This window comes from Panthera onca, chromosome D1, assembly GCF_046562875.1.
Source record: "Panthera onca isolate mPanOnc1 chromosome D1, mPanOnc1 haplotype 2, whole genome shotgun sequence".
Lineage (NCBI taxonomy): Eukaryota > Metazoa > Chordata > Mammalia > Carnivora > Felidae > Panthera > Panthera onca.
The window spans coordinates 53,273,142-53,293,383 of NC_138348.1; the positions used below are offsets into that span (position 1 = coordinate 53,273,142).

A 20,242-nucleotide genomic window follows, 5' to 3' on the forward strand; every position below is an offset into this window, starting at 1 on the left:
TCCTTTTTCTACTTCAATGAATTTGGGAGATTTGTTTTAAATTTTCAAACACTACGTTTAAAATTTTAAATCCATGAAGGTTGTAGTAAAAACTGAAGTTAAAATTTCTTTCTTTGAATTTAAATCCATCAAAATTAACATTATAATGGTTTTTAGCACTCAATCCTATATATACTTACACAAAAATACAATACTTTGTTCATTTGTTGCATTTTATAAAACCTGACAATGATGTTATAAGAATGTAACATTACAGGTCAATTTCTTTCATAAACAGAGATGGGAATGTAACCTAAACAATGTATTAGCAAAAATAAATCCAGTATCGCATGTGAAGAATAATAGTGATTTATTTCAGGACTTTGTGTTGCATTTAAAAATGGAAACAAATCAGTGTACTCCAATAACAGAATAAAAATGACACAAGAAATCTCCATCTTATAGACAGTATCTGTTGAAATTCAATTTTCCATTCAATATTTTAAAAATATAGAAAATAGAACAGAACTTCCTAAAAATTTGATCCCATGAATCAACAACAACAAAAAGAACTCCATCAAATATCATGCTTAATGGTAACATGTTGACAGCTACCCCCCACCCATCCAAAGGTCTGTAATTAACTAATCAGGGATGTTCGCTATCACCTCTGGTTATAGTCTAGCATTGAGTACATGTTCAAAGTGAAAGGCGTGAGAGTGCAGGAATACAGAAGTTCAGAAAAGAGAGACTGAGGTACAGATGGACCTCAGACTAGAGGGTACTGCTCAGGTGTGAGTGGAGATGGCAGAATGTTCAAGAGCTTGGGCGGCGCAGGGTCATCGGGACCACACAGTTGCAGGGATTAAAATATGGAGAAAGGGTGCTAGGAAAGTAATATTTAGAGAAGGTGTAGATGGGAAAGCCATGGTTCGTGACATTATAAAAGGAGACAGTGCCAGCCTCGTAGTCTAAGAAAATCCCAACCCGGCGAGGGGGCACCATCATAGAGAGGAGCAGGGAAGTGGAAGATTCTTCATAGGCTCTATATTCATGTTTATGATGTAGCCCAATCACCCAGTATCCACTTTGAGGTTGATATCTGGAGTAAACATTTCGATTATTCGTAAACTGGTTGAAACAGTACGTGGGTTCCGCTGAATTACTGCACACCCCCAGGATCCAGTCAGTCTTCTTGGCCACATCTACCTCCCAGTAGTGTTTCCCAGAGGAGAAATGTTGGGAGCCCAGGATACCACAGTCATAATGCTCTTCCAGGTAAGACCCAGGCAGCGTGGCACCCACAAATCTCACTTGTCTCCGGTTTTTAGACATGACAAGATTTAAGTTAGCCGTGTGTGGATTCAGAGTCACGTCCACTGTGGGAAAAGATACAACATCAGCAGGGGAGGATAGGTACGTGGGTCTTAAGACACTGAGAAGAGGAAACACAGAAGTGGAGGAATTGGAACTACATGGGGGTATGGAGGGATGGTATTAACACTTCGTGCCTTAGAGTATGTGGGTATGTCAGAGTAGGGGGGGAGCATGTGAAAGAGAATAAGGACATGTTGCTCAAAGATGCCATGCTGGCTACTTACCCCAGTAGCTCTGGACATCCGTCAGTTCTGTAATGATAATCAGAGTCAATCATGTTGCACAGAACTGACAGTCTCAGGTCTGCTGTCTCCCCATCATGGATTGATGGGGGAGGCAGGGACTTCTGTAAGGATGCAAGTTGGCCATCTCATTCCTCCTTAAATATGAACAGTTATCTTTTGCAGCATGCTATGTCCCTCCCTCTCTGACCTCTCTTTGCACCACTCTCCCCAAATATCAACTCTTCGCTCTATTCTATTTATTGCTTGGGCTACAATAATTCCACATCCAAAAGCTGTCCCCTGAATCTCCTCACCTCTAAACACTCGCAGCATCCTTTTCAGATCTGGGACTCGAAACATACTCTTCAGCTTGGTGGGCAGAGCTTCTGGCTTCTTTAGGGTCCAGAACTCACTTCTAGAGAGAAGAGACCTTATGAATCTCCTGCACTGCTGCCCTTGGGTTCTTCCAACACCCGTCTCCCTCATCTCCCAGGTCCTTGGGAGAACTTCAACATTCTTTCTTGAAGAAAATTAGCATAATTCAGCAAAGAGCCCTAGCACTGGAACCAAAGACCTGGACTAGAAACTAGCTTCTCAGCATCTGTGTAAACTGTGATAAGATCTAACCCTTCAAAGCCTCATTTTTGTTGGTTTTGTTGTTTTTGTAAAATACAATCATTTTCCCTTCTCTCTCTACATCTTAAGATTATATAAAATTAAATAAAATAGTGACTGGGAAATCTTTTGCTTCCTCTAAACAAGATACAAAATGCTTACAAGTGCCACCTAGAGGGTCTACTACAAGGGGCTGTGTTGAAGGGAGACTGCCAGGAACCTGCTGCCAGGGCTCTGAGAGTATTGAGTAAAGGGCTTCTTCTGAAGACTGAGTTTAGGCCTTAGGGTCTCCCAGAGGCCTAGGGAGAAAGGCCTTCAAAAAGAGGCCTGTCTCTAGGAATATTGCGCCAGTTGGAGAAAGGAGACATCTTCTCCAAACTGAGAGTGAAGACTTCAGAAAGGACAACAGTCTCCATATTTCATGTGTCTGTGAGGAGCGTAAAGGTACCAGGTGTGTGGACAACCTTAGCCGTCATCTTGACGGATGAAATTCTAGAGTATGTGATAGGGAAGAGAACAGCTTTTGTTCCAGGCCTAAAACAACTCTTCTCAAGATTTCACATCTATGTTTTTATTGGAATTGAGAAAAATGGAAGTCTGAGGAGAAATAGGTAGCAAGGCAGGACTGTTCTAAAGCTAAGGGAGAAAGGGAAATTGAAGGCAGATGCTCCAAGAACTGATTCTTGGACCTTGGGAAACACAGATGGGAAATTTCCCTCTGATAAAAGACATGGACAAAGAAAATCCCTGTGTAGATTGAGGTAGCTATAAACTACTGGAATCAGGGCTGGAAGCAGGTAGAGCTTTGTGGCAAAAAGGTTCCATCATAGGATACTAGAAGAGTAAATGATACTGTAACCTTTTATTCTTAAGAACCACTGTCCCCAATTTGTGACATCCATCCCCGCCCCATCACTCAAATTCTCCTACCATAGAAACCAGGTCATTCCCTTTAGTTCAGGGAACCCAAAAATCCTCATGATGAGCAGCTCAGGACATCATAGTCCTAAATCTCCCGTCTTGTGATTTGTCTTCTTTCCTTTTCCATTGACCACAAGATAATGCTATGGGTATCGGAACCTTTGTCAATCCAAGGGAACCACCCTGTATTCTCCTACACATACCTTTTCATGACATCACTCACATCCTAGGAAGGAAAGAGAAATTGTTAAGGCAAGGAGTTATAGGTCTTGTCCTCTAACACAGCCTCATCCATTCCTTATCCCATCCCCACAACCCCATGATATCATGAAAATAGAGATGGACCCAATATGGAGGCCACAAAGTGGAGATAAGAACTCAAAGTAGACTGTCCCTGAGCCCCTATGTAGGAATGTTGGGAGATGATTCAACTCATCAATAGCACCTTTATTTTGACAATAGTGTGTGTGTGTGTGTGTGTGTGTGTGCGTGCGTGTAATGTTATACATGCACATCACCTATTAGCACTAGAGAATCTCACATGATTAAGTCATAATTTCTGTCCTTGAGATGCTTACATTCTAGTTGCTAAGGATACAAGAGTCTTAACTATGGTTATTTTTCAAACTTTGCCTCTTCTAGCCCTCTAAGCTATCCTTGCTGACTTCCAGTTTTCTTGATTTTGACACACACGTGTTGATGATTCCCAAATCGGAACTTCTGCTCAGATCACTCTCATCTGCACCAGCAAATGAGCCACTGACACCACAAACTCAAAATGTTTAAAGGAAAACTTACTTTTTCTGCAACCATGAGGTCTCGTATCTTCCATCTTCCTCAGTGTTACCAGCATCCATTTAGACAAAGTATCATCCTAAAAACTACCTTACGTTCACCCTGACGTCCCATCTTAGGCCAAGCCAGTCCATTTCATGCTCGCAACTTCTTTTAGCCACCTGGTCTTCACTGTCATCACTGCCACCTCCTGCCTCACTTGAGCAGAAATGCCTCATAGCCTCCCACTTGGTCTCCCTAACTTCTGCCTCGTTACCACAATGACTGAAAAAAAGGCCAACGGTTTCATCTATTTTCTCTGTGTCGGGGCTATCTTTAAACTGGCCTGCATGTGGGAAGCAGTGGAGGTGGTGGATACATGTCAACTTACACCAAATACCCAAGGTTGTGTGGGCCTTAAGGCATGCCTGTACTGAGGAACCCAAATGGGCAAATCAGGGTGCCACTTCATGGCTCTTTTTCTTTTGTTAGTGTTATTCTCAGGGGTCATATTTTGAAACTTGAAAGCTGTGGGCTTGCAGCAGCTATCAAATCTTACTGCGCAGCAATGCCCCATAGATACAGAAAAGAGAAGAGGAATGTGTTTGTGCTGGACAAGCTCTAGAAAAACTGACTGTGAGACAGCACTCAAGTTAAGACGCCCCCTGGGCAAGTCATGCTAATGGGTGTGAGAGTATACACAGGTGCCTGGGCGAGCGACATACACTGATGATCCCTTTGCATGTACGGAGCAATTTTTACATCTTGAGGGGTCTGTGGAGAGGCAAGAATGGGAGCAGGGAGAAGGTCAGGGTAACCCAATGTCAAAGACGAAGCAAAAGGGCAAGAAGAATAAAATGAAGATGGAAAATCAGGAGGAGTGCATAAGAATGTCATAGTGACATTCTAGTAATGACCCCAGTAGTAGGGTGCAAGAATAGGCAATGATTATTCTACCACCAAAGGGAGAAGAGGAAAGCAAGTAGGCAAACAGAAAGTAAGGAACAGCCTGAAGGTTCCAGAAGGTTACAAAGTACATCCTGTCTCCACTTCATAGTCACCCTATTCACACTATGTAGAAAATACCTGCTCAGATTTCAACTTCAATTCAAGCTCCTGCACGAAACCTCTCCAGATTTGACACCTGGCACCCTCCCAATACACACATACGCTCACGCACACACACCCCAGAGTCCAGTCTTCTCTGTGCCTTAAAAGGACCTGTTCGAACTTCTATCACAACACATTAAATGATTCTGCCCTAAGAAGACAGTAAAGCAAAGAAGGGTTGGTGATTACATACAGAACCTCTAAGTACTTGATTGAGCTTTGTAGGTGTTTGCCGGGGACTAAGCTGGGTGAAAAGTACCTGACAAATCCCAAGTCAGCATCAGAGACAACAGGTGCCGAATGCCTGCCTCTTCTCAACAGGAGAAGAGGCATTATGTGCCCCACAAGGGATATTTGGCAATATCTGGAGGATTTCTGGTTGTCAGAGCGGACAGGGGTGGGGGGTGGGGGGTGGAGCTACTGGCATCTAGTGGGTGGAGGCCAGGGATCCTGCTAAACATGTTACAATGCACAGAGCAGCCCCTCCCAGCAAAGAATTCCCAGCTCAAAATATCAATAGTGCCGAGATTCAGAAGTGCTGCTGTAGAACATCAATGGATATAACAGATCTTCTCCACTGTATCAAATAAAGTTTTGGACCTCAGTTTATACATAATAAGTAAAAATGAGACATTCCCCTAGCATTTGTACTTTAATTATTCCATTCTTTATCCATGACCTCTACACAGTTTAACAGGTAAAAGGCCCAAGTGGGCCAAACGAATTGTTTTCTTGCCCCTACCAGGTCATCAGTCCCGTGTAAGAAGGGAAGGAGAGTTAGTCTCCCTTTGCCTGGACCGTCAGATCAGGGGCTCCTTCACAAGTCTCACCTGCAGCAGCTCCATTGCCGACCCCTGACACCGAAGTTCCAGGTCTGAGATGAGCTCCCTCAGTGACTGGCTCTGCTGGTCCAGCTCATCCTCAGCCTCTTCTAAAATACTCAGCCCCTTCCTCTCTTCCTCCTCCAGCTTTTTCAACTGTCGCTGCTCTTCTTTGTCCAGGATGCTTCTCAACTTATTAAACTGTGTCTGGATCCTGTGTCTCTCAGGTTCCATCTGATTCTTTAGGAACATGCAAGAGGAAGAGGCTGCTAGTCTGTTGAGCTGAGGGTCTCCTCTCTGGAGCGGGGATGCGGGGCGGGGGGGGGGGGGGCGGGTGTCAGGCTCAGGACTGCTCTTGGGGCCAGGTCTCACCAGGAGAGGGTAAATGGGGGAGGAAGTCCTGCAGAACCTGTTCTTCCCTTCTGTTCTCTTTTCAGCTCTTCCCAGACCATGAGCCCCAGGCTACCTTATCTAGGCCTCCTAGATATAGACTATGGCTCCTGGGTGAGGTCTAGATTCCAAGCTGCCTCCATGGCCTCCCATGCATCTGCATTGGCCTCTCCTTCCAATTCGGAGTACCAAGGTGGGAATGATCGGCCTGTGTGAGACCTGTCTTTCCAGCAGCTTTCAGAGCTTAAAACCATAGAACAAGGTCTGGAATCAGGAATTGGGGGCCACCAGTGGCCTTTCCTCTCCTATGTAACTATCTTCAAAAACCTGAATTCCTTTCTGATGTATTCATTCTCTGACTCCTCCTTCCCCAACTCCACAGCAAGAACAATACCCTTGTTTGTAAGGGTTGCAGTAAGGATGGGGCAAAGGGAAGTTCTTCCAGTCAAATGAGGGAACAGACAGGACCAGGGCTCCTTTGCCCTCGGTTCCTATGCCCTGCCCTGATTCCTGTCTCAGGACACCTTCAGGAAGAAATCTCTCTTACCTTCCAGGATGTCCTCTTCCCTATGATAACAGCTTTTAGTCTCTCGGCTTCCTGCTGCTCTTGCCTCAGCTTCCTCAGAGACTCCTGGAACTTCTCCTTAAAGAAACATCAGGTCAAGCAGGGTCAAGCGCTAGCTTGTCTCCGTGCCCAGAACAGAGTAAATGGGGAAGTGATTATGCTGACCTCAGAAGCCTATCCTGCTGGGGCTGAAGAACTGAGAAGACCTGAGGATCTTTTATGTAGAGTGGATGCAGGCTGATTGTCTCTCCTCCCAGGGAAAAAACCTGCCCAAAGGACTTTCCTCTCATTGCTGCCATATTCCTCACACTTGATCCACCAACGCCCCTAGCTGCGTCCCCCCTCCCCCCACATCATCCTCTGTTCATGCAGAGCAGGTCTTGAGCAAGAAAGAGATAAAGTTACCCTTGGGCAGTGAGGGCCTTTTCTAGGTTCATCCTCTAGGTAAACAGGAAAACTATAAAGAAATTAGGTTGCAGCATGAAGAAAAGTTACAATCTCCTGCCAAGGCCCCCTGCTCCTCCTGCCTTCCTGCCATGTGGGCTCCCACCTGGTACTCATGGGCAACCTCCTCCATGAGGACTGTGTGGTGACCACGGTGCTCCTGAGACCGCTCACAAAGCCAGCAGATGAGCTTCCCATCTTCCTTGCAGAAGAGCTGGAGTTTCTCTCCATGGTGTGCACAGAGACTCGCCTTCAGCTGCATCCCGGGGCCCAACACCACCTCTCTGAGTCTCTCTGCGATGTTGGCCAGGTGCCGATTCGGCCGCAGGTCCCCGGGCCGGTAGCCGGTCTGGCACACAGGACAGCTGCTTTCCCCTTCTTGGCCTATCACCCATTCTGTGCTGTTCCCCGTGATGCAGGCCTGACAGAAGCTGTGGCCACAGTCTATGCTCAGGGGTTCTGTCAGGAGCTCCAGGCAGATGGGGCAGGTCACCTCCTCTTGTATGTCCACCAGGACTGCTGAGGTCATTGTAGCTATTCTCCTGGCTCCCGCCCGCCTAGCTGAGATTTCTAAGACACCTCCTGCTCACAGATCCTGGGTAGATGGGCAAACAAAAAAGGGTCAGAGTAAGAAATGAGGGTGAATACTGGGTGGCCCAGTCAGCCAAGTGTCCAACTTGGGCTCAGGTCGCGATCTCACAGTTCATGAATTCGAGCCCCAAGTTGGGCTCTGTGCTGACAGCTCAGAGCCTGGAGTCTGCTTCGGATTCTGTATCTCCTTCTCTCTCTGCTCCTTACCCACTCATGCTCTGTCTCGCTCTCAAGTAGAAATAAACTTACAAAAAAGAAAGAAAGAAAGAAAGAAAGAAAGAAAGAAAGAAAGAAAGAAAGAAAGAAAGGTGATTAAAAGGATGTTGGGTATTCTGAACAAAGAGATCAGATACCTGGGGCAACAAGGGCTTCTTATCCTGGCTTCAGACATGTTATTTACCCCAACTCATACCAGACGTCAATTTGTGCTCTCAGTAGAGCAAGAATTATAATTTCCCTTTACTCCTACTGGATGGAGGGACCAACTGTGGCCCATGAGAAGTGGCCTTGTGTGAGCCACCATCTGTTTGTTCTCATCCACCAAAACACACCCTCGGTACTAAAAGCACCAAACAGGGGCTCCTGAGTGGCTCAGTTGGTTAAAAGCACCAAACACGCGGCTGCCTCGGGATGTGTGCACTTGCTGTTACTGCTTCACAGAAGACCGTTCACCCTGATATCCGCCTGACTCAGGGACTTCATTCCACACTCTGCTTTCATGCTCTCTTATCAGAAAAGTTGGCTCTGTCTAACCAACTGAAGCACGGCCACTCTTATAAAAATCACTCTTCACATACTAACCTGCTTCATTGTTCTTTTTATCACCACTTAAATGTACATCTTTAATTGCCTGAATCCTCCCACTAGAATATAAGTGCTAGAGATCGGAGACTGTTTTTGTTCATTACTATAGCTCAGAAATAGCAGTGCCTACACATAGATCCTCAACTTTATTTTTACATTTTAATTCCAGTATAGTTAACATACAGTGATATATTGGTTTCAAGTGTAAGGTCCTCAACTTTTGATGAATAAAAATCCAGAACCTCCTTTTTTCATGAGCTTTCTTGTGAGATTCATTTATTGCGAAGACACTTCCACCTTCTTACAGCTCTGTTCCATACAGAGCCCTTTCATCCCTCATGGTCACCTTCCCAGAAAAAACAAAAACACCAGCAATGACCACAATAACATGAGGTAATATTTTTATAAAACTTTTATACCTAGCTGTGATTTAGAAATCACATTCCCCTGACTTCTTTAACCCTCATAGAAAAAACCCTGAATAAATAAGTATTTTTGGCTCTTTGATAAAACAATAGAGACAGACACTAAGTGACATAATAAAATCAAACAGCTTATAAGTCATAGAGTTGGCAGAACTTAACATGTCCATAATCCTAGTCCAAGGCTCTGTCCTCAAAGTCAGAACTTTAAACAGATGTTCGGTGGTGAAGGTGGTAAAAATCAGACACAGACCCGGGGCTTTAGGGATGTGGAAATGAGAAAGGTCCTGCTTGATGAAGAAATTTCACCAGGGCCTGTCATAAATTTTGACAGGAGACTTAAGGGATGCATGTGTTGAGAGAGGAGAGGGGAAAGGTGGGGCTGTTGAGACCACGTGCCCTTCTAGTGTAGGACTAGTCCCCAGAGAAAGACCTAAGGAAGATGTATGAAGGGACAAAGAGGTCTTATGGCATTTCAGGCAAGCACTGAATCACTAATGGGATAGAAGTGTGTAAAAGTGGGAGGAAGGCAGGAATGAAGTCCTGATACATGCTGCAGCGTGAATGCCCTTGACAACATCAGGCCAGGTGAACGAAGCCACACACAAAAGATCACATATTATAGAATCCCATTTACACAAAAGGTCCAGAGTAGGTGAATCTTAGGCAGGGAAAATAGATTAGTTGCTGAGGGAGAAAGAATGGGGAGTTACTGCTCAGAGGTTTAGGGTTTCTTTATGAGGTGATGAAAATTCTGGAATTAGATAGTGGTGCTTATTGAATACATTTGTGACTATACCAAAAAATATGCCTTAAAAGGGTGAAATTCATGATATGAGAATTATATCTTAATAAACAAAGTGCATGAGAGGAAGAAAGAAGAGGAGGGGGCTTACCCATGACCTCCAGTGCAGAGTTCTCCCCGCCTCTCAGCTTGTATAAAAGGCATGTGATGGGAGAGTACTGGAAAGTCAAGCATGGTTCTATAGCTGCTGTGGGGAGATAATGATGAATGAAACAAATACTCCCCAAGGGCACATACTATTTAGACTCCCAGCAGGAAACAAATCTACTCTCGAAGACACAAAGATAGATAACCGTGATTAATGCAGACAAGTGTATATGAAATGTGTATGAAGGAAATAATCATCAATACCATTTTCTGATCACTTCTATGTGCTAGGCAATGGCTGAACTCTTTACAGATAATATATAAGCAATCCCCACAATAATCCTATCAGCCAATTAATTGACTCTATAGAGCCAATTAATAACATCTATTTTCTGAATGTGAAAAGTGAATTTCTTAAAAAGGTGTTTAACTACCAAAAGTCTCAGAGTGAATAAGTGACAAAGTAAAGATAACAATCCAGTTTTATGCAGCTTCAAATCTCAGGTTATTAATCAGAGACCCGCCTGGTCCTTCAAGGGAGAGAATGTTTTCTTCATGCTACCCACATCACCTGCAAGGGCACTCCGGTCATGAAGTGGCTCAGCTTGCTTCTGTCCATATCCTGACCAGCGCTGGTCTCACTTTTTGGCCACACTGCTTCAGGATGGAATCCCAGTTCTTCCTAGCATTTAAAAGCATCCAACAGGGGCGCCTGGGTGGCTCAGTCAGTTACGCGTCTGACTTCAGCTCAGGTCATGATCTCACGGTGCATGGGTTTGAGCCCTGCACTGGGCTTTGGGCTGACAGCTCAGAGCTTGGAACCTGCTTCCGATTCTGTGTCTCCCTCCCTCTCTGCCCCTCCCCCACTCATGCTCTGTCTCTGTCTCAAAAATCAACAAATGTTAAAAAATAAATTTAAAAAAAAAGCATCCAACAGCTCTTTCTAAATTATCTACAGGCTCCTTCCCCAGCCCAACTCTGCTTCATTCCTGGCATTACATCTTGCAGACTCAGGCTGCCTCCTTTTCCCCGGCAGTATAGGGCAGAAAAGAAGGCATTGGTACTAGAGTAACATGGACCCAGGTCTAAATCCTGAATTTATCAGTGTCTAGTTTTGGAACACTGGAATAATTCCTGATCTGAGATGTGGCTTCATCTTTCGTGCACTGCTGAAATCATTCCTCCCTTAGGAGTACAGTTGTGATAATTGTCTGAGCCAATGCAAAAACTAGTTATGGTTACACCTAAGCTGGCACTGCTCTCTGATCTTCCGGTGCTCTTACCTCTCACCACAAGGAAAAGGGCCTCTGGATATTTTTACTGGGGACAGAGCAAAGTCTGGTAGATAGATAGCCCTAAATAAGTATCTGTTACAAGAATTCATGAGGCACTTTCTTACCACTTGTCATATCTTCTTACTTCTTTTGGACCTACGATGAAAATCCACTATTGCCATTCATAACAAGATTTAATGAGATGGCATTTAAGGACAACATGAGAAAGCTCAGCTGAGCCAGTTGCCTCTGTGTGCCTGGGGTAAGGGTCAGTTAAAAAAGCTAGAAGCTTCTCTAACTAGACAGCTAGAAATGCTAGAATTTACTCTAATTTTATTTCTTGCCTGTGCTGAATTAAGACAGATGTCCTTCTCATTGAAAAACACTATTTTATTCTCATTATTAGAAGTTTTCAGTTGTTATATTACTATTGTCTTAAATCACAAAGAGAATTTTTTAAAGACATCTTTCTTGTGCATGTATGTATGTATGTATGTATGTATAGAGTGAGTGTGTGTGTTCTGGCATTTAATCACTTTCCTTGGAAGCCATTTGTCTGCTTGCCTAGCTGGAGCCTTGTCTGGGACATGAAAGAGCCAGTTCACAAATGCACTGCCTCGCTGAAAGCACACTAGCCCTGGGCTCCCAAATGTGACCTTCATGTACAGGATAGGCCACGGGGCATTTCTGCCTCCTGAAAGCAATGTAATGCAATAATAGCCAAGTCCTGGAAATAATCCATAAAACCATTAACTGGTAAATGAACACATTTTGGTATATCCATACAATGGCATATTACCAAACAATAAAATGGAATGGATACTTAACCGCAAGATATACTTCAAAAGCATTATATAAAGGGAAAGAAACCAGATACCAAAGGTAAGTTTCTATATGATTCCATTTATATGAAATCTTAGAAAAAACAAAACTACAGTATACAAGTTGAAAACTGACTAGTGGATGCCAATGTCCAGGGGTGTAAGAAGGGGATTACTTGCAACGGGACACAAAAACTTTTGGGGGTGATGGAAATGCCCTTTATATAGGATTATGTTGGTGATTACCAATTGTCTACATATCAAAGCTCATAGAATTGTGTGCTTAAAGTTAACTTGATAGATGTAAATTAGAACTCATTAGAGCTGACAAAAACAGAAAGAAGAAATGTATTGAGAAAAATTGAAGGCGTGGCTTTCTATCTTTAAGCATAAATTAGAACTGAGCTGTCAAATATGGTAGCCACTTGAAGTGTGGCTAGTCAAAAATGAGATCTTTTAAATTTAAAATACACACCAGATTTCAAAGATTTTGTTAGAAAAAATAATCTAAAATGCAACATTAACTGTTTTTATATTGATTACTCATCCTAAAAATTGACACATTGAGTTAAATAAAATATATTAAAAAATCCGTTTCACCTGTTTCTTTTTAATGAGGCCACCAGAAAATTTAAAATTATACATGTGGTCCCATATTTCTATAGTTATTGTTCACCTAATGCAGTACTATAGATATTCAAGACAAAGATTTTTGAGCAGAAAAGATGATGTAAGAGTTGATGTCGCTTCTCAACGTGTATAAAGTTGAGGCTGCAGAAAAGAAGAAATTGTGAAGGAGGGGAGCACAGAGCTAGCATGTTTGAGTAACCCTTGCCCACATCCCTGCAGGCCTTTGACCACCCGCAGCAGCGGAGCGCAGCCCAGAGAGGACATAACAGGTCAATTCAGCCTCCCTTGGAGGCCGGTCTCAAGAGCAGTGTGGCCAGGCTGAGATGACAGCCCGGCCGTGTGAGTGCAGATCCCAGAGCCTGAGGTGCCTGAGTTCAGTGGGTCAAATTTGCAAATGAAAGAGGCCAAATTCATGACCAGGCAGAACTATTAAATCAGAAGCAGATGCCTGAAAAAGAAGGTCAGGTGGTCGGCTAACTATCAGCATTGGCATCCAATGGAACTCTTTATGCAGAATCTCAGCCTCACCCTGGCCAATTCAGTTTCTGCAATTCAATAAAGATCCCCAGGTGATGCCTATACACAGACAGGAAGGCTTCAGAAGCACTGTTTTAGATAAGGGCGCTTCCTCCACAGGCAGATGCAACACAGGGGGCAAAGTGGCTAGAAAAGGGTGGGGAGAGGAAGAATCAGAGAAGGGCTGATATTTAGATCTGAAACATCGGAAAGAATGGAAGCTCACAATTCAGTATCAAAATGGCTGCAGAAAAAAAAAGCCAGTGACTGAACAGGGAATAGTAAAGGTTAGCGCAGGCTGGGGGCTCACAATAAATTAGAAATAAGATGGTCAGGGCTGCCCACCCCCCCACTCCAGCTGGTAGGTCTACTGAAAAAGCAGCAAAAACCCAATCGGGTGGAAACTGCTTTCATAAGTGAGTTTAGTTTCTCATGCTTAGGGAATAACGGTATTTTTTTTTAACCTTTGTGTAGGGTTATTCTACTTTAACCTGTTATCTGGAATGGATTATCTAACAGGTGGCACTTGATAAATATTTGAATTGGAATATTATCTGCTTCACTTTTTTTTTAAATTTACATCGAAAGAATCTCTATCCCATGCGTTTCAGAAACTTGTAATAACTTTGCAAATTCTTAAAATATTGTCCTGCACAGGTTTTCTTCTTCTCCCTGAGTTTTAGATAATCCATTAACTGAGGGGTTTTTTTCTAAAGAATAGTTCATAAAATCCTTATTTTCCCCTTGCATTTGTGAATCCCACTTGAAATCCCAACTTTTAAAAACTCTTAAATTTTTAACTTTAGATGTTAGCCATATCCTTCTTTATTATTGTGCATTTTAACATATTGTGTTCCCCACTCTATTTATTCTTGCAAAAATCGTTTTAATTGTGGATTTTAGAATCTCAGCATTGAGTTTGTCAAGAATAATGACTTGATAATTTACTATTTGTAGTCGCCTATGTGTTTAAACCCTCAATAGTCACCCAAACTGTAGGGTACAAATATTTCTCTGTCCATTTTATAGATGGATGAAACCTAAACTCAAAAAGGTCAGGGTCGGAGGCAGAATTTGGACACAGGGGGTTCTCAAGCACACATTTCTGCCTCGATTAACTAATCAACATTGTCACTAATTTGAATTCACTGAGTTGGGGTGAGGATGAAAAGAAATAACGATCAAGTCATCTATATCATGAGCTCGGAAAAGGAAGGGACTTCATGTCTTATACTGACTGCCCTGTCACCTCGGCCAGAAGTGACAGTAAGTGGCGCGTCACAGAAAGGCAGACATCTCCCGGTGGCCGGCACGTCGAGAGAATGAGAAGCCGGAGAGGATCTGGCTGTGAGCAGCCCCGGGTGGTCAAGACTCTCCAAGTAGTTTTAAGGAGATTGGAGGGCCAGAGGGTGCGGGGCCTGCTCGGTTCCTCGACAGGCAGGGCTCCAGGGCCAGCCCCGCCTCCGAACGGACCCGCAGGTCTGGCGAGGGCGGAAGGCTCACCACCCCCCCCAACCCCCTGGCGAGAGGTCAAGGCCTCCCGGGTGGAGGATGAGCGGTGTCACTTCCTGGGGCAGAGCGGCCGAGACGGGGGAGGGGGTGCTGACCTCAGAATCCACGCCGTCCCACGGTTTGCGCCCATTCCCGAACCCAAAACTTCCAGGGCTGCACCCCCCTTCCCCCGCATCCTTACCGCCCCCTAACACCACCCTTTACACAGACTACTCCCGGCTCCCAAGCCAGGGGTCGCCGGGCCTTCCGCGCTCCCTTGCCAAACTCGAGTCAACTCGAAACCGCAGAGGTCTCCGTCGCTATGGTCCACCCGCGAAGTCCCCCCCGCACCCCAGCCTGCAGGGCGGGCGGGGCTCCCAGGGCCAGCGGGGACAGCGGTGGCTGGCCAGAAAGAGGACTTGCTCACTAACCTGGACTCTGGGTCTGGATCGGAGCCGAGGACTCGCAGGAGTGGCAGCCTCCACCCACCCCCGTCCAGAGACTCCGAGCCCAGAGGCGGGGCGAGGCGAGGGCCAGAGGTTGCTGATAGGGCCGGCGCGTCCCGCGGCGCGGGGCCCGCAATCCAGGGGTGTGGTGGCCGGGGCCCCAGCTGCCAGAGGGGGCGCTGTTCCGCTCACCTGGGAGCCGCGAGTCTGGGGCCTGGGAGAACACCTGAGCGCCAGAGAGGGCATTTGTGCATCGTCTTCACTTTACCGGAGTCTTCCGATCTCACGTCAGTGTTGAGTAACACTGATAATACACCCGTACGCTCTATTAATTAAATTGTCTGAATAAAAGAATCCAAATGTATACGTGTAGGTAAAGATAACCGCCTCGCACCATAATGGTATGCTTTGCAAAGACATCATTAAAAGGTATTAACTTAAAAACTGTATCTGCAATTTTAACCTATGTGACCCATGTACACTATGAGAGACGATGGATACGTGTATTTAGGTCCTTGTGAATACATGCAAAGCTTACGAAGACTGAGAGCTGTAGCTGTAAGGTTTCAATGGCACAGCAACTCGTAAGAAGAAAAGGAAGGGCAAACTTTTTGCCCCAAGAGAACTGAGGAGAGGAACCTGACTCGGTCTGGGAAAGAGGGTTGGGGGATGGGAGCCTGCAAGGAGGAGGGTGTCCAGATCGAAGTCAGGACAGGGGATTGGGCAACATGGCTTTTTTTCACTTGGCATACTACTTCTAATGTTCATTCATGTTGTGCCATGTATGAGTACTTATTCCTTTGAGGGCTGAATAGTATTCCATGGCATGGATTTTCCACATTTTGTTTATCCATTCATCAGTGTTTAATTTTTTTCTTAAATGTCCATTTATTTTTTGAGAGAGAGACAGAGAGACAGACACAGAGGCTGAGTGGGGGAAGGGCAGAGAGAGAGAGGGAGACAGAATCCAAGCAGGCTTCAGACTCTGAGCTGTCAGCACAGAGCCCAACCCAGGCTCAAACTAAGGAGCAGTGAGATCATGACCTCAGCTGAAATCTAGAGTCAGATGCTGAACCAACTGAGCCACCCAGGCGCCCCAGTTCTTAGACATTTTAGACTGTTTCTATTATTTGGCTTTCATGAATAATGTGACTATGAATTTTCTTGTACAATTTTTTTTTTAACTTAGGCCTTTTGTTTTTCTTGGGTATATACCTAAGAATAGAATTGCCAGATCATGCATTTACTGTTTTGAGAACCTTCCAGATTGTTTGTCAGCACCATTTTACATTCCCACCAGCAGTGTAAGAGGATTCTAATTTCTCCATATCCTTGCCAGTATTTCTTATACTCATCTTAGTCTTTTATAGTCATCTTAGTGGGTGTGCAGTGGTATCTCATTGGTATTTTAGTTTGCATTTCCCTAAGGATTAATGGTGGTAAGCATTTTTTCATACACTTTACTATCATTGGCATATCTTCTTTGGAGAAGTGTCTATTCAGATCCTTGGCCTATTTTTTTTTAATGGGTTGTCATTTTATTATTAAGAGTTCTTTATATATTCTAGATTCAAGTCCTTTATGAATTCTGATTCGTAAGTATTATTTCCCATGCTAAGGATTGTCTTTTCATTTTCTTGATTGCATTCTTTAGAAAAACAAGTTTTGAATTTTGATGAAACTCCTTTTTTGTCACTTATACTTTTATTGTCATTCCTGTGAAGGCATTACCTAATCCAAGGTCATGAAAAATTATTCCTATATATTTTTTAAAAACTTTTATAATTTAGGGGTGCCTGAGTGGCTCAGTTGGTTAAGCATCCAACTTCAGCTCAGGTCTCGTGAGTTGGAGCCCTGCGTTGGATTCTGTGCAGACAGCTCAGAGCCTGAAGCCTGCTTCATATTCTATTTCCATCTCTCTGCCCCTCCCCTGCTTGCACTCTGTCTCTCTCAAATATAGAATAAAAAAAATTTAAAAATTTAAAAATTTTTGTAATTTAGCTCTTATATTTAGGTTTACAATCTATTTTGAGTTAATTTTTATTGTGTGAGATAGAGGTCCAATTTTATTCTTTTGCATGTAGATATCCAGTTGTCCCAGGACCATATTCTTTCCCCACTGAATTATCTTAACATTGTTGGCAAGCCACTAAAGAGTTTTAATAAGGTGTGTGTGTGTGTGTGTGTGTGTGTGTGTGTGTGTGTGTGTGAGTGATGGTATGGGGCAGGTAGGGAATGACATGTTCTGAATTTGTAAATGTCATGTAAGAAAAGATCACCTGGCTGCAGTGAGCAGGGTAAAGATGTCTGGAGGTGACAAATTCCTCTGTTCCTTTAGTACAGAGGAAAACATGCTTAACTAGATGCTGTTGAGTTTGGATGAAAGAGAATGGATCTGGGAAATAATTGGTTGTCTCTCCATGTGAGCTGATGATAATGTGTAGGTGGGGATTAAGGATAAGTAACTCTAGGTGCATATCCAGATTTCTTACTCTCACATCCTAATGAAGGACATGAAGAAGAAGAGGTGAGCTAAGAGAAGAATGCAAGTAAGAAGAAGAGAAATGTGAAGTGATATTCAAGGGAGCACACTGAAAGAACATCTTTCCAGGGAAAGCACCCTGAAGAAACAGAGCAAAGGGCCAAGGAAAAAGCTCAAGGGAGCCCTGATGTTAAAGAAGGCCTGGGGTAGGACAAAATAGATAAAGGGAATTAAGAGGTATACATACTTCCAATTATAAAATAAATGTCACAGGGATGAGAAAGTACAGTATAGCGAATATTGTCAATAATATGTAATAACTTGGTATGATGACAGATGGTGACTACGCTTACTGTGGTGAGCACCGAGTAATGGATAGAATTGTCAACTACGCTGTACATCTCAAACTAATATGACACTGTATGTCAACTATACTTCAATAATCAAAAAAATTTTCTTAGGTTTATTTATTTATTTTGAGAGAGAGCAAGAGTGCACATGCAAGTGGGGGAGGGACAGAGAGAGAGGGAAAGAGAGGTGCAAGCAGGCTCTACACCATCAGCACAGACCCCAGTGTGGGACCCAAACCCATAAACTGCGAGATCATGACTTGAGCAGAAAACAGACGCTTAACCATCTGAGCCACCCGGGAATAAAACAATTTTTTAAAGGAAAAGTCTGAGCTCTAAGTCTGGAAAAGATGCAAAGGAAGGATGGTATCTAGCATAGGAATTAGCTCAAAACTCATTTCATCAAAGGCTTTTTAAAACAGGAGGATAAATCAGTAAATCAAATAGTAGATAATTGATCCCATTCAATACAACTTGCATTTCTTCTCTGACTTTTGTTTTTCCTGAGATTAGCCACTCTGAAATTCCAAGCCAAGTGGCACACTGTTGTGCTGTTTTTAAAATGTCTTTTTATCTTTCAAATCAGTTCAAGTTCTCTTACCAAGGTTTTCTTGATCTCTCTTATTTCATTGACTCTTATTTCCCTGCAATGTTGAAACCCTACTTCATGCAAGCCCAATCTACCACCCTCGCTCTTTACAGGCCTTTAAAAACTCAGTTTTTGCTCCTGAAATTCAGCTTATCACAGAAAAGACAGTGAAAGATGGAAATCCGCTTTACAAAGAAACTCTGAGAAACTCAACTTACGTATGTTTGCGTAAAGTTAACTGGCATATTAGGTACTGAGTAGGTGTTGTCCTGTAATGTGTCTGCTAGTTTACTTTCCATTCAATAAGTATCTTCTATGGGGTTTGATTTTTATCATCTTATAGGCAGTGGAAAGTGCAATTATTTGTATTTTGGGTAGATCTTTTGGGTGTCTGGGTAGGTGGCAGCTAGGAGGTACACAATGCTGAAATCAGGGAGATCAACTCCCAGATGATTGAACTGGTCCAGATAAAACTAAATTAAGGCAATATATTGAGATATGAAAGAACTGATAATACAAGCTGCTGAGCTGGAAAGATTAGGCTTTGTGACAGCAACATATTTGAAGGAGGAGAAGGAGGAATCTGAGGTAGATTTTTACATTAAGCAATTGGGAGGATGGTGAGACTCTACACCAAGGTGGGGAATGATGGAGATTAAGCAATTTGCTGGGGGAAAAATGCATGTTTGTTTTTGCTTTAAATCAAGTGTGCATTATGTGGATATCATTCAGATGAGATTAATACGTTCTCATTTCCAAGTGTCTAGCCATTAGACTCAGTATAGATTTGTGAGCCAACATAATATGTGGGCGTTAAAGTCAGAGGATTCACTGAGATCTCTGAGGCATATGTAAGAATGATAGGAAACAAGGGCTGAAGAAAAATACACTGAACTCTAAGATAAGGGGAAATTTCTGCATTCTTATGTGTATATCTAGGGTGTCGAACAATGTACAGAACATATTAATTATTCAGAGTTGGCTTGTGGAAGGAAGGTAGAAAGGAAGAAGGAGGGAAGAAAAGAAAGGCATGACTCCTTTTTGCTTCCCACAAGTATCTCAGGCTCTAGACACTAGAGATCACATTTTGCATTTTTCATGTACCCTGGTGGGTTTCCAGAATAGTCTGCCTGGGTCTTGCTTTTCTGACCTCAATTTTAACCCTTTCTAAAAGAGGGTGTGTTCTGTGATTTCTGGACTTAACCGGTCTTTCTTTGCTCTCACAGGAGGAAGTGCAAAGTGTCCGAGAAAGGAATACATGGACAGGGTTGGGGTAGAGACTGTTAGTCACTTTGACTTGTGAAGTCTGGTATGAGCCCTTGTGAGAATCACAGGGCAAAGAAGATGGGATATTGAGCACTTAGCAGATACAGGTCACTGATCTGGCTACCAAGGAGTCACGATCAGCAGGAATGGACAGATGTCTGTGGTAGGAGAATTTGTCAAGATCTCAAAGTCAGTGGGGGAATGTAGAGTAAAAGGAGTCTCAGGATTAGTAATTCTCCCAGATTCCTGTGTCCTTACATTATTTTTATCACTGCAGACTTGGTTATTGGTCTGAGCCATACTTTACCTGTTGATCTCATCGTTGGGTGCTCATTTGCCTCTTCAAATTCTGAATCGCTTCTGGGACTTGTAGCATTGTAACTTGTGCTTTCCATCATTGTGGAGGGAAGAACCCGTCTGGCCCTCAGACCATACAATACCCATACCC

The 20,242-nt window shown here is 43.6% G+C and overlaps 1 protein-coding gene across 5 annotated transcripts; it reads right to left on the minus strand.

Annotated features, from left to right (window-relative positions):
* Positions 1 to 332: 332 nt before the first annotated feature.
* TRIM6 (tripartite motif containing 6) lies at positions 333 to 15,285 on the minus strand. Of its 5 annotated transcripts, none has more exons than XM_060605821.3 (8): positions 15,093 to 15,281; positions 7,327 to 7,815; positions 6,759 to 6,851; positions 5,831 to 6,061; positions 3,320 to 3,342; positions 1,895 to 1,995; positions 1,581 to 1,607; positions 333 to 1,358 (listed from the first exon to the last, which is right to left on the minus strand). In XM_060605821.3, the coding sequence occupies exons 2-8, from the start codon at positions 7,747 to 7,749 to the stop codon at positions 796 to 798; spliced, it is 1,461 nt and encodes a 486-aa protein (XP_060461804.2). In that variant the 5' UTR covers positions 7,750 to 7,815; positions 15,093 to 15,281; the 3' UTR covers positions 333 to 795. The 5 variants fall into 5 exon arrangements, with proteins under 5 accessions (XP_060461804.2, XP_060461806.2, XP_060461803.2 ...); XM_060605823.3 differs by having other exon boundaries at positions 1,895 to 1,992; positions 6,759 to 6,854; XM_060605820.3 differs by having other exon boundaries at positions 6,759 to 6,854; positions 15,093 to 15,276.
* Between the last annotated feature and the right edge of the window lie 4,957 nt (positions 15,286 to 20,242).

Bases quoted from the DNA above. Each gene is read 5' to 3' on its own strand.
- TRIM6 (XM_060605820.3), bottom strand. From the start codon at position 7,749: ATGACCTCAGCAGTCCTGGTGGACATACAAGAGGAGGTGACCTGCCCC. The intron at 1,996-3,319 runs GTATGTGTAGGA...TCTTCTCTCTAG, and splicing joins GTGAGTGATGTCATGAAAAG to AAGTGAGTTCTGGACCCTAA. The intron at 1,359-1,580 runs GTAAGTAGCCAG...CTTTTCCCACAG, and splicing joins GGATGTCCAGAGCTACTGGG to TGGACGTGACTCTGAATCCA.